General features: G+C 44.3%; 1 protein-coding gene across 6 annotated transcripts in view; it reads left to right on the top strand.

The window, feature by feature from the left end:
* Caln1 (calneuron 1) overlaps positions 1 to 14925 on the top strand; it is a 491219-nt gene that overhangs the window by 240220 nt on the left and 236074 nt on the right. For all 6 annotated transcript variants that reach the window (NM_001077201.3, XM_087579026.1, XM_087579025.1 and 3 more), the window contains 1 exon segment: positions 14115 to 14258. In NM_001077201.3, the coding sequence (NP_001070669.1) occupies positions 14115 to 14258 (144 nt within the window).

Below are 14925 nucleotides of genomic sequence, written 5' to 3'. Positions count from 1 at the left end.
TTCAAAAGGCTGGGGGCACTTCTAAGGATTAAAGCACTGTTGGGATAGGAAGATAGTTTAGTCAGTGTGCTTACTGTGTAAACATTTAGATCGGAGTTTCCTCAGAGTCAATGTTAAAAAATACAAAGTCCAGTGTGGTGGTGCATGTGCAGGTGTGTCTCTATGACTCAGTTGTTATCCAGTCAGCCTACCATCATCAAGGACTGCAGGTTCCAGGGATAAGCCCTGTCAGTTTACCTGAGGAACAAAACTATGCATGCTTCAGCACATGCGCGCACGTACACACACACACACACACACACACACACACACACACACACACACAAGCACACATGCACATACACACGCACACCAATGCTTGCTTATACTTAAGGAAAGAAATGGAACCAGAAATGGTGGTTCACACATATAATTCCAGAACTTAGTAAAACTGAGGCAGGAAGATCAAGAATTCCATGCCACAGTAGCCTACACCACAACTTTAAAATCGGCTCTCAGCTATGTAGTGAGCCCCCCATCTCAATATCTACCCTTAAAAATAACAGAAGCAGTGTTTGTGGGGTGGTTCAACAGTTAAGGGTACTTGTTGCTCATAGGGAGGACCTGGATTCGATTCCTAGCACCCACAGGTGGTTCATAACCATCCATAACTCTAGTTCCAAGGAACCTCGTTCCCTCTTCTGATCTCCATAGACACTAAACCTACACATGACACATATACATACATGAAGGCAAAAACTCACACGTGAACTAAAACGTAAAGCTTCCAAAATACCCTAGAGGAGAGGTAACCAGATGCAAAACTTTATATCCCAACCAAATGAGACTGAACTGAGTTCAGCATTTCAGTAGATTAAAGGGATGGAATTCCAGCAAAATGGAACATGTAAGCCCACTACCATGGCCAGAAACAGGCTGAATGCCCCTGGCTGGCATTCAGGATTGAAAGGAGGAGGGGTGAAATTTAAATATGTATGAGATGAGATGGGCTAGCCTGAGAGGGTGTCTATGCAAAATGGCAAAAGACTAAATTCCCAGAGCTGAGTGATTATGGACAGATGGTGAGTGGGTGGGTGAAAGACTGGGGTTCGGGGGGGCAGACAGCCTGAAAGTTCTCCATCTGCTGTAGACCCTCACTTCTTGATGGTCAGCAGGGTGTCTACTTCTCAATGTCCAACACTAGCCCTGAATAAGTGTCTTTTACATTCTCAGAGTCCTCTAGGAATAGAGGCTCAGGTTTGGGCTTAGAACATCTTTTGTCAGTGCATGGCTAGCAGACTGAGCCCGGAAGCTATGGAGACCCTACGAAAGTAATCTTAGCACAGTTCACCATTACTTCTAAGTCTATTGCTTCCATTTGTATAGACAGTAATTTAGACGTGCTGTGCCTTGACACAGTCTCTTTATTCTGCCTCATTGACCTTAAGATGCCAGAGGTTCAAGTGTGACTCCCAGCTGAGGCAGGATGAAAAGAGAAAAAAGCAGGGGGGTTAGGGGTGGGAAGGACTGCAAACAGAGAATAGAGAAGAAACTCTCACTTGGGGATCTGACTGGGAGGGGAAGACACACACAATTGATCAAAACCCAAACCTCCCGGCATGGGAGAGATGGGTCACTGGTTAAGAGCAGGCTTTGCATTTGTAGAGTTCCTGAGTTGAGATCTCAGCACCCATGTTGGACTTTTTGTACCACCTGAAACCCTGGCTCCAGAGGATCAAACACTTTTGGCCTCTGTCGATGCCTGCATTCATGTGCGCTACCCTTCACACACACTTAAAAGTAAAATGAATCTTAAGAAAAAAAAATTACAACTACCTATGATGCAGCACTTGTCTTTCCTGAAGTTATTTCAAACAACGATGTTTTAAACAGTGATCCTATTTACTAATAGAAAGTTAACTTTCTATTGTGACAAAAACCATGACCAACAGCAACGTCAGGAGAAAAGGGTTTATTTCAGCTTATAGTTGTAGTATATCACCAAAGGAGGTCAGTGAGTGGAACTCAAGGCAGGAGCCTAGAGCCAGGAAGGGAAGCAGAGGGTCATAGAGGAACATTGCTTAGTGGCTTGCTACCTATGGCTTATAGCATCCCAACCTGCTTGCCCAAGAGTGGCACACCCACAGTAGGCTGTGCCTTCCCACAATCATTAACCAAGAAGACGCCACCTACCCCCCAAACTTGACTAACATGTCAGTCTCAGGGAAATATATTCTCAATTGAAGTATCCTCTTCCCAGATGAGCCTGATTTGTGACAACACATTGGGCTTACATAGGGCCACAGTATGTGTGAATGTGCTAACACTCCTTTCCAGGCCTATACCTAAGCAGTGCACCTTTTAAAACCTTAAACTTTCGTTTACAGAGGGAGACTCTTTGAGAGAAATAGGTAAAATCATTTGTATATGTACTTTCTTGATTCTCGGACCTGGTCTTTAAGTCTTGCTGTAACTGGCATTCTGAGCTAAATTTAACTTAGAAAGCTGTACATATGTGTGTACATATATGTGTCCAAGCAGAGGGCAGAAGTCAATTTCAAGTGTCTTTTTTAATCTCTCTCCACTTTAGTTTTTGAGGCAGGGTCTCTCACTGAACCCAGAGTTTATCAATATGCGTAAGCTGCCTAGCCAGTGAGTTTTAGGTATCTGCCCATCTTTGTCTTCTAGTGCTTGGGTTATGGAGGTGATCACTATTCCTAGCTTTTATGTTGGTTAAAGGGACCCAAACTCAGGGTCTCATACTTGCTTAGCAAGTCCTTTACCCACCAAACCATCTCCCAGCCCCTATACATACCACCGAGCGACATCAGAGTGTGACTCCCCCTCCTGAGAACTGTACACTCACGTGTTCAATGTGTACTCTTCTATTCCTAATTGTCCACACCTCTGAATTCCTTTGCTGCAGTCTAAAATGTATATACATACACTCCCTTCTATTAATAAACTCACTAGCTTCATGTCACTCTGACTCATTGTTTTGGCTAGTTTTAACTCTCAACCAGACACAAGTCTAAAATCACCTGGAAAGAGAGTCTTAATGGGTATTTATCTAGACTAGGTTAATCTGTAGGCAAGTCTGTGGGGACTTGCCCTGAATGTTAATAGATATAGGGAGACCTACCTTGAGTGTAGATAGTATCATTTTCTGGACTGGGCCCTGAATTGTATGAGCCAGGAGATAGTTAATTGAAAGCAACCTAAAAAAAGTCAATTTACCTTTCTCTTTCCCAATAACTGTGGATGTGGTGGGACCAGCTGCCTCAGGCTCCTGACACTGTGACTTCTCTTCATAGACCAAGGACCATGTCCTAGAACATCACCCTTTCTTCCCTATGTCCCTTCTCCTCAAGGTATTTTATCACAACAAAATGAACAAAAGTAGAAAACTCACCCTACATTCTTTACTTAGATAAAATCATGATTCTGGCTTTACCTGAGTAGAGGTGCCTAAAGAAGAAATTCCTCAGGTCACTCATGGACTGAGTTGTGTCTCCCCACTACTCCTAAAACAACACTTTTCCTGTAGAGTGTGCCTCCAACCTAAAGAACTCTACAACATTTTCAAATTGTTATATTTGCTGTTCTTGCCAATGGACATCTGGTCAACCTCATTTTCCTCCATCTAGAATATTAGATTTTTGAAGCCTGGAAGGGTTTATTCACTGAACATGTTTCCTAATGTTGTATCTGATATATAGTAAGTAAACAGCAGCTGTTTGGGGAATGAATATCTCTGCTAATCATCTCAAAATGTTCTTTTTTTTTTTCTTTTTGACCTTTCTTTGAGAAAGTAGAAACCCTTCCAAACTTTCTTCTTTTTTAACATTTATTTTCTTAAACATATGTTTATGTATATATGTATAGTTATGTGCATGTGAGTGAAGTGCCTATAGAGGCCAGAAGAGGATGATGGATGTCCCCTGAAGTCACATGTAGTTGTTAGCTACATAACATGGGCAGTGAGACCCAAACTTAGATTCTCTACAAGAACAGTACAAACTCTTAGTAAGCCTTCTCTCCTGACCCACAAATCATCCCTGCCTTATTGTTTCTTCTGAATAAGAACATGTACATCTGTATCTTACATTTTATGGGTCATAGTTATCTCAAGTAGGCACTGGATCTAATTTTGCAATTTTTCAATGATGTGTATCCACAAAACACATTATTCCGATTCCTCATTTCACTCAGAGAAAACCTATAGTCAGGGTTGGGGAGATGGCTTAGTTGATAAAGTGCTCGTCATGCAGGCATGAGGACCAGAGTTCAGATCCCTGGCACCCATGTAAAATTCTGGGTCCATGGCATCTGTAATCTCACCTATGGATGATGGGGACAGAGACAAATGGATCCAGGCCAATCACTTTCAAGTCAGTCTAGCCAATTCAATGAGCCTCAGGTTCAGTGAGAGACCCTGTCTGAAAAAAGCAAAGTGGAATGCAACTGAAGAAGATACCTGACGTTGATTTCTGGCACATGTACATGAACACACACACACACACACACACACACAGATGTCTACACTCATGTATACATACACACCCACACCACATACACGCACACACATGAACACATATGAGCATTTAAACAACCCCTCTAACACACAAATGAAACTTCACATTCTCCCTAAGGATTTAGAAAATGAGTAGATTTTTACATCCTGTGGGAATCGAGCCAGGAAATTGGTTGTCCTTCAAGACTAACTTGAAGTCACAAATTGGTGCTGTAAATGGCATCTGATTTCTTCAAATTCCATGCATTAGCAGTAACATTCTAGATGGCTGCTGTCTGACCTTCTTCTGAGTCTGTCTTCCCTGTGATAGTGGACCTTTGTCCTTGTTCCTGCCTTAGCTGGCTTTATCTTTATGAAGACCTCCTTGATCTGAGGCAGGATTTTGCCAGGATGCTGAATTTGGATACAACAGGTCTCAGTGTTAATCATGGGTCATTTTAATATATTCTTATTAGCATATATGAATTATATACAACAATAGGTTTCATTGAGATGTCTCCATGTGTCTAATGCATTTGGTCATTTACTCCACATTGTCCACAATTTACTCCACATTGTCCTTTTCATTCTACTCTGACTCCTGTTGATCTCTTCCCTTCTTCTTCCCAACCACTCTTCCTTCTACCTTCTTGTAATATGTGATCCAATGAACTTCATAAAGATTGCTTTTTAGCTCATGGGATGAGGGCATGGTGGAGTGGGGTCGTTTACTAGAACACAACATAGTAACTGGTTACACTCTCTCCCACCTCAAGCAACTATTAGCTGTCTATAAATCCTTAAAAGAGAAGAACTTTATGATTTCTCTAGCTGATGGAAGTTACCTATAAATCTTCAGAGAGGGTGTAAACGCCTCCTTTAAGTCACCATTGATTCTCTATAAATCTCCAGGTAGGGGAGGAGCCTCATAAGCCATCCCTGCCCCCAAATAGGATAAATTTAAGGAAAAAAAAAAGAGAATTATTGCAAAACAAGTTGATCTCTTTGAATGTACAACAAGATCCTTTTTAATCCAAGGCCCTTTGGGCTCAAGACTATGAACATCACTCTTAGGAGGAGAGGCCTAGCTAGATCCCCATGGGAAGGTAGACTTGGCTTTGGGACAATTCCACAGACAGTGCTTGTATTCCTTCTTCCAGGAAATGCATATTTCCGTGGCTACCTTTATATTCCACAGGCCAGTGGGACAGTGTGGTATTGAAACTGGAGTTGGGTGGCTGTTGCCTGACACTTTGAGAAACTAATAAGCAGAGATGGGAAGTGAGAAGTGTAAAATGAACTTTATTCAAGAAGCTAAGAAGACAGGATTACCACCCTGAAAGACCTGTGATCCATCTCACTGATAGCAGTTTATGTAGGGAGTGGACTCAGAGATAATCTTCCATTATTGCTTCTGCTGATAACACTCTGGTAAAAGTGACTTATGAGGAAAGAAGTTTATTTTAGTTCATAATGTTTAGGTTATCGTCCTTCATTTTGGGGAAGTCAATGAAGGATCTTGAAATATCTCACAATGAGTGTATGAAGGCTTACCACATCGCTGGCTTTTTCCACTCTTATATAGAGTTCAGGATCCAAAACCAGGGGATGATGTTGCCCACTTTCAGGCTGGCTCCCCTCACATCAGTTAACCACCAGGAGAATCCTCTATTGACCTGACTCTTGGCCAACTTGATCTAGACAATCCCATGCTGAGAATCTCTCCCCAGATAATTCTAGATTGCATCAAGTTGACAATTAACACTGACCATATTGGCAAGTCATTCCAAAGTTTAGTCGTCGGCCTATGGTCTTGTCTGACCATCTTGTTCTGGGGGATTCATGTTGTTTGTTGGTGATGCTTTTTCCTTACCACCCACTCTATGTGTAGTAAGGACTTGGCAAACACCCAAGCTTCTGAGTTTTACATTTCCCTTGAAACCATATAGATTAAAAGTGACTAACAGGCAGTGCACCATTCCTGGCCCAAGTGGGGGTGGGGGCGGAGGATGAGTGAGACGATCTCTGAGGGTATGATCACATGAGAGTTGGCCCCATGCCTTGCCGGCTGTGGCATTGAATGAGTTTTCTGGGGCAGTGGTGGAGAACTGACCCTGGTGGTGTGGGTACAAGAGAGCTGGCAGGATGATCAACTCAGCTGATCCAGGTCCAGTTCCAGGGCTCTGAGTTGGCCCACCCCAACATCTACCCCACCTATGAACTGCTGCAGTCTTTGAAGGGGCAGATCACACAGGATCGCTATGGCACAGGGCAACAACACGATATCCTAGAGGAGACCAGATGAGGATTCAGTATTGATAATAGAGCAGAAGCCAGAATCCTCAAACCACACCAGGGACTCATTGCCATGAACATTTGTAAGTAAAGCTTTTCGGGCAAAACGGTATATACTATGACACACTGAAGTGTCTGTGGCAAGAAATTTTAAAAATTAAATTATTGTTTTATTTTTAATTTTCTTTTATGGGGAGGTTGCAGGGGTGGAGGGCAGATATGAAGGGACAGGGAGATGAGTGGGACTGGGGTGCATGGTATGAAATTCAAAGAATCGATAAAAAGTTTTTTTCAGTGGTAAAATGGTTAACCGTGTGTATGTGCTGGGCTCCTTACAGTGTTCACATGCAGATTCCGTTCCCTAACACAAGGTACATATGTGTTCTTAGTGATGTAGTTTATAAAGTGCCCTATCTTTCTCTGTAATGGTTACTTCTAACTCTCAACTTAATACAACCTAGAATCCTATGGGCAATCTGGCAAGAGAGTATCATGAAAGATTGCCTACATAGGGTTGGACTGTGGGGGTAGCTTTGTGGGGCATTCTCTTAAGAGTTAACTGATATGAGAAGTGCCCACTGTGGGCAACATCATTCCCTAGGTTTAGGTCCTGTACTGTGTAAAGGTACAGGTAGGGCTATGAATAGGTTAGCATGGATGTGGTTACTGCTCTTTTTCTTGACTGTGGATGTGATGCTACTAGTGTCTCAAGCTGCTGCTGTGACCTCCTTGCAGTCATGGGCTAGTGACTAGAATTATGAACCAACACAAGCCATTTCTTCTTTAAATTGCTTTTTAGAGGATATTTTTTTTTTATCACAGCGACAGAAATGAAGCAAGAACAGTACCTATTGCCATCACAGGTATCACTTCTGTAGCTTGGGAAGGTGCCTTGGAGCTCAATCATGCATACAAGACTGGAAGGGAAACTGAGTCAAGCAAACACATGCAAGCACAGTATGCTTGCCTAACTCTGAGGCACAAGCAACCCTAACCCCTTAGAACACATATGCACATGTACACGCACACACATGCATGCAAATACACATGCACACATGTGCACACGCACAGACACATACAGACACACACACACACACACACACACACACACACACACACACAGACTACCACCACCACCAAAGAAAAATTACCAGTAAAGAGTAAGCTCATTTATTCCCAAATTCTAGAGCCATGGTCCCCACTTGGCATGAAAGGAAAAGCCGAAGCAGAGCTTTACTGGTGTTGTGAGTCAGACACAAAGGGGTTCTGTCTGCTCCAGTGTCTCTGCTGGTTTTACAAGATCATTCCATACCGTGTTCTGCTAATAGGAATAAAAAGGGGCAACACCTTACCTGTCTCCGCCAGTCTGGCTTGCTTTATCCTGCAAAGACTGAATTTCCAGGAGCTCCGAGATGGGGTGGTAGCTTTGTGTTCTGTTTGTTTCCCCCATTTCTTGGGTCATTTGAAACCAAGTGAAGTCATTGGATGCTCCCATAGGCACATGTGTGTAATGCATACAACATGTACAAGATACGCAAACAAACACAGAGATGCAATGTATACACACCACAGTTTTGTCAGTTAGAGCCAGGATCAGCTAGTTGATGAAGTTTTTACCATAGATAATCAGTGCCCGTGTCCTGACAGTCTGCCTCACAAGCCAGGTCTAGGCAACAGTCTAATTAAAAACATCATTAATGGTGACAAACAGAAAAGTGAGATTCTTGAATAAAATAACCTCACTGGGGAGAGGTATAAAGAGATCCAATGAATCTACAGGTCCATCGTTAAAGTTGTGACATGAGGGTTAGATTTGAATAGAGGGTGGGACGTTTGCATATAGCAAGGTAGCATCCAAGCCATCACTGACCTCTCATTCTCTAGGTTTCAGCTGCTCCTGCAACGTGGTCTGATAAGTAGTCAGAAATACCTGGCATCAGTTCCCCAGCCTCCTTTTTCCCTCAGCATGAGACTCCTGGAGAGAGTCCATTGTTCCAATAATCTGGTAGCCAAAAGGAGAGGCACAGTGTCTCTTTAGAATAGTTCCCCTCCTGCCACGATGATTATAGGATCCAAGGACAGCATTGACCTAAAGACCTCTGGCCACAGAACCACTCCTCATCAGGGTACTCTGTGTAAGGATCCCGGCTGAAGTTCATAGTGATATCTGGGGCATGTAGAGAGTCCACAGGAGCTCAGTGGGGCTCTGCCACAGACAGACTCATAAATATGAAATGTACCCCCAGATGGCGATGCTATTCGGGGATGCTCTGGAAACTTTAGGAAGTAAGACCTAGTTAGAAGATGTAGGTCACTGGGGGCAGGGAGTTGGGCCTGGGATCCTAGTAGGTATACTGTGACTGACTCCTTGTGTCTCATTCTCTGCTTCCTGGTTAGCTGAGAAGTCAAGAGCTCTCCTCTGTCACACAGTCCTGACACCATGATTTTTTTTTATTTTATTTTTATTTTCATTTTTCCTCTTGCCCAAATGCATGGGTTTAAGTGATCATGGGTCTAATCCAATGAAATGGAGAGTTATTTCTATCTGTTGATCATGCTGATGATAAAACTTACTAATAAGAAAGGTGTACCATGTACTTTTGTTACTGTTATGACAAAATATTGGATAAAAAGCAACTTAAGGAAGGCAGGGTTTACTTCTGATCACATTTTGATGGTACAGTCCATCATGGTGGGGAAGGCATGGTGGCAGGAGTGAGGCAGCTGGTCATGTTACATCCACAGTCAGGAAGCAGAAAGAAATGGATGGTGCTCAGTTCACGTTCTCTTTCTTATTTGGTCCTGGACCCCAGCCTATGGGATGGTGACTCCTACAGTGTACAGTTATTCCTTCAATTAAATTGATCTAAACACACCATCAAGACAAGCCCAGGGATGTATTTCCTAGGAGGTTTTAGATCAAGTTGACCGTATTAACCATCACAGAAGGGAGCTACCCTGTTTGGTACTATCAGAAGCCTCAACAAATGTTCCTAGTTAAGTGATAATGGTGTAATAAATACCAAGGAAGAAGTAGTGCAGAAAAAGAGATTCAATGGGCAACTGTCTATCCACAACTCCAGCCATGAGCCCTGTCGTTATCTCACATGTTCTTCTGTTCTATGTTCTACTCTCTCACCAAGTTAAAAATGCCACCACCAAGGCTGGAAAGAGATTATAGGTATCCCACTGTTGTGGTTCACTTTATCAATTTTACACCATTTAGAGTCATTTGATTAGGATGTCTCAACAGAAGAATTGCCTAGATCATATTGGCCTGTGGTCATGTCTGTGGAGCACTGTCTTGATGGCTCATTGATGTAGGAGGGTTTGGCCCACTGTGGGTGGCATCATTCCCTAGGTGGTGGTCCTAGGCAGTATACAGAAAGCCAGTTCTAGAGCATAAGCCTGAGAGTGAGCCACAAAGCAACATTGCTTCATGGCTTCTATTTCAAGTCTCTGCTCAGACTTCCCTCAGTGATGGATTGTGACCTGCAAGTGTAGACTAATTAACCCTTTCCTCCCCTAAGTTGCCTTTGATCTAAGTGTTTTATCACAGTAAGAAAGAAAACTAGAACACCCACTTTTCAGATGGAGAGAGTGATGCTGGGATCTGGACCAGCTATCTTAAAAACTCTTCAGGACATCATGCCTGTGCATCCTGCTATCTCCAGGGTCTGGAGTCAGGCTGCATGTAGCTCTAGTATTCTACAATGTTCTTTGCCATGGTCACGTATTTTCAGTATACCTGGAACTGGACAGGAGAACGTGAGGAACTTGGGTATGTTGTGCTGATGGGAAAAGACTACAAATGTAGACAAAGAATTTGGGTTTGACTGAAACTTGATTTTATTCTATCCATGGAAGAAGGGAAGGCTGGAGTGGGGTGTAGATTAATAACGTATGCACGAGAACACAGGCTTCCTATTCTCTCAAAGTCTTTAATGACGTTCATGGATCCACAGAAAGGAGGGCCGGTAGGAGCCGAGGGAGCCTCACAGCCAACCCAGCTCATTTTACACAGGAGCAAATGGAGACCTCTGGTTTTGGCTGCCAGCATAATTAGCTACTAAACCTGGCCAGGAGCCTGGAGTCCTTGCTCACAGGCTGGCCTTTCCCTCTTCTGGACCCACATGTGTTTGCAGAAAGCATTCCACAAGATAAGCTAGTATTAATAACTGGTAAAAAAAACTACTGGTAAGACATGATTTTTATTTTTTGAGGTTTATCTGTAATTAATGTATGCCTGTGTGTCTATGAGAGAGTATATACACACAAGTGCAGGTCCTCTCGAGGGCCAGGGGAAGATCTTGGGTGCCCTGGAGCTAGAGTTATAGGTGCTGGAGGTTGAACGTGGGTCCTCTACAAAAGCAACAAGTGATCTTTAACTAGAGAACCATCTTTTCAGCTCCACCATTCTTTTTTATTTTTAATTTAATTTTAATCAGTTTTATTTAACGTGCATGGTTTTGCTCTCATGTGTATCTGTGCATCCCTTTATGCCTGATGCCCATGGAGGCCAAAAGAAAGTATCAAATCCCTTAGAAGTGGCATTACAGACAGTTGTAAGTTGCCATGTAGAGACTGGGACTTGAACCTAGGTCCTCTGCGGGAACAGCAAGTGCTCTTAACCACTGAGCCATCTCTCCCAGCCTCTGAGTCCTGTGGTTTTTAATGTATTGAGACTGAAGTATTTGCAGTAATTAGTCTGCTAGCTCTCTGCATAGTGCTTCCTACCGTATGAGTGAAAAATACATGGAGATGGGGTGTGTGTGTGTGTGTGTGTGTGTGTGCACGCGTGCATGCGCCATGCATGCTGGGGCACATACCTGTGCAAACGCACAGAAGACAGAGAACGTTGGTAGGTGTCCTGCTCTATCACTCTTTAACTCATTCTTTTGAGACAGAGTCTCTCACTGAACTTGCAGATAGGTTGATGGCCAGCAAGCATCAGCCATTCTCGTTTTTGCCCCCATGATGGGACATGCTGGATGAATGGCTTACTGAGAGACAGGCTTCGCTGTGGCCAGCAAAGACATTGTTCTGGAATATATGTATGCTGCCTGGCTTCAACCTAACCTTATACAACCTCTACACAACAAAATCATTTGGGAAGAGAGTCTCGGTGAGGAGTTAGCACGACTAAGTTGGCTGGTGGGCATGTCTGTGGGGGATTGACTTGGTTGCTAACTGATGTGGGAAGGCATGACCTGTTCTGGGTGACACCAACTGATGGGCTGGACCCTGAGCTATGTAAGCCTGAGGAAAACCCGCCGAGCATAGCTAGGAAACAGGAAGCATTCGAGCATTTCCTTCTTTCTGTTCTTGACGATAAATGACTTCTGCTGCTGGACGGCAATGATGGTCTTTGACCTGGAGCAAAAACTCCAAACAAGTCCTTTCCTTTCTTATATTGTTTTCGGTCAGGGTGTTTTGCGACAGTAACCGAAATGAAATAGAGACGGAGGGGACTTGAGCAAGGACAGGAAGTTGTCTGAAGAGGAAGCTCAGGGAAAAAGAGTGAAAATCAATCAGAAAACAGCCCTCAGGGATGCCAGGGAATCTAATCCCCTGGAATTCCCAAATGTTTCCCTAGAATGGATTCCTTTGTGTAGTTGAGTCAAGGGTCTTGAAATAGAGTGAGTCCTGGACAGGTGATCTTGGTGGTCCCCAAATCCAATACTAGCATTCGGATGAGAGGGAGGTGGGTTTGTGGGAATGCAAACTGTGACAGCCACTGCAGCCACACGGAAGGTCCTCCACAGATGAAAGACAGTGGCTGGGAAGGTAGCTCAGTGGTTAAGAACACATACTGCTCCTCCCAAGGATCTAACTCCCATCCCCAGTGCCCACAGGAGGCAACCCACAACTGCCCATAATTACAGTTTCAAAAGATCAGATGTCCCCTATGGCCTTCTCTAACACCTACACCCATGTACACGTTTTCTCCTGCCCCACAAACTCATAATTTACCTTTTGACACAGTAGTATTATTCCTAGGTATTTGCCCAAAGGGATAAAAATCTGTCTGTATATCACAGAGAAACCCCCACATCTATGCTTGTGGTTGTTCTGGTTACGATAGCCTGAAACTGACCCAGCCTCTGAGAGCTTCTACAAGCGATGAAGGAAGTGTAGAACAGGTACACAATAGAGTATTCTGCTCCCATGATGAAGAACTGAGTTGTGTATTTGGGGGCTGAAGGCCTTCGCGTTAAGCCTGGCAGAGAAAGACAAATATCGCAGGCTTGGGTGCTCCTGAGCGTGCAGTCGGGCCCCCTTAGCACTGAACCTGTCTCTGCATCCTTCCAAGGCTGGATTCACTGGAGCAGCTCCGAGCTGCTGCAGGTCCAGTCTCCTGATACACAGGATGCACCTCTTCTCTTTAAACTGCGATGTCAAATTCCTCACGCCCAGGGAGAAAGTGATTAAAGTTCTTTCGAACCTCTTTGACATTCGTGTTGAGCTGCGAATGTTTATACTCATAAAACAACTGCAGATCAGAGGAATGAAGTAGAAACAGCGGGGACGCTCACCTCCTGCCCTCTGGGGTTATTAAACACTGCATGTCTCCAACAACAGCAGGGGGACTCTCACACACTCTCCCCTGACCCTGTCATTTCTGTGTGCTGTTCCACACAGTCTCCCCCCTTTATCAAAGTGATTTTCTGCTGGGACCCCTGACTGACTGTGCCAACTGCAATGTGCACAGACACAGAGGGACACCTACCTCTCATTTTTCTCTCCCATTTCCCACTTCCTCCTTTCTTTTCCTGCCCATTTTCCTCTTCCCCACTCTTTCTTTCCATGTTTTATTTTATAATTATTTTTGTGTGTGTCGTGTGTGTGTGTGTGTGTGTGTGTGTGTGTGTGTGGTGTGTGTACACATTTACAGGCCAGAGATCGAGTCTGGCTTTCTTCCTCATTTCTCCACGTTATCCATTTGTCTATTATTTTGAGACAGGATTGCGTGTAGCTCAGCCTGGTCTCCCTCTTGCTATGTACACTAGGATATCCTTGAACCGTATCCTCCTGCCTCCACCTTCCTTCCAAGGGCTGGGATTATAACCCGGCATCACCAGACCTGGTCTCTGCAGTGCTGGGGATGGAACCCCGTGGCTTCCTGCATGCGACCCCAGCACTCTACCAACCGATCCTCATTGCTATACTCTTTCTTAAATTGTTTCATCCTGTGTGTTTAGTCACGGCAACAGGAAGAGAAGGGAGCCTCCTACTGGTACAGCAAGAAGCTACCTACTAGTCACCCATGGTTTGAATGTAAGGAAGCAGCCACGTGACCTGTGGATTCTCTGCTTTTTACTTGCAGAAATCCGAGAAGCCTTCCGTGTTCTGGACAGAGATGGGAACGGCTTCATCTCTAAGCAGGAGCTGGGCATGGCGATGCGTTCTTTGGGGTACATGCCAAGCGAAGTGGAACTGGCTATCATCATGCAGCGCCTGGACATGGACGGTAAGACCTGCTTAGCCCGGCTGTGCCTCCCTCCTCATTCACTGGGTCTGGGATTTCAACAAGTCTCGGGCTCCAAGCCCGAGCTCGGTTTACATGCTAGGAATAGAAACTTGAACTCGGTCTGGGTTTGCTCAACAGGACTGTGTGAGCTCCAGAGGCCAGCCTGGATGGTTTGGGGACAGTTAATAGGAATGGATGAAGCCGATGTGGTTGGCGGAGCGGCTAGACCCCTTTTGCCTCTCCCTTCCATTTTGCTTTACCACTTTCAGGGCTGGAGAGCTCAGTGGTTAAGAAGCCATATCCTTCTGCTCAGATTTGGCTTTGAGCATCCATGTCGGGTGGCTCACAACTATCTACAACCCCTGCTCCAGGGGGAATCTGACATCTCTGACCTCTGTAGAAGCTACACGGATGTGTCTACATGCTCATGCATGTGAACATACGCAGACATTTAAAGATAATGTAAATCTTATTTTTCCACTTTCATGCATCTGGTATGCGTGCGTGTTCCATGTATGTGTTTGCAAATGTGTGGAGGCTTCAGGTTGATGTTTAGAGTCCTCTTTTATGGTTCTCCTGTCTTGTTCACGGAGGCAGGGCCTTTGAATCAAACCCTGAGATCCTAATATACCTACTCTAGCTAGCCACTTACAGTGGGAACCCCATC

Source organism: Rattus norvegicus, chromosome 12 (assembly GCF_021556685.1).
Source record: "Rattus norvegicus strain SHRSP/BbbUtx chromosome 12, alternate assembly SHRSP_T2T, whole genome shotgun sequence".
Classification (NCBI taxonomy): Eukaryota; Metazoa; Chordata; class Mammalia; order Rodentia; family Muridae; genus Rattus; species Rattus norvegicus.
This window is presented reverse-complemented; position numbering and strand designations above follow the sequence as displayed.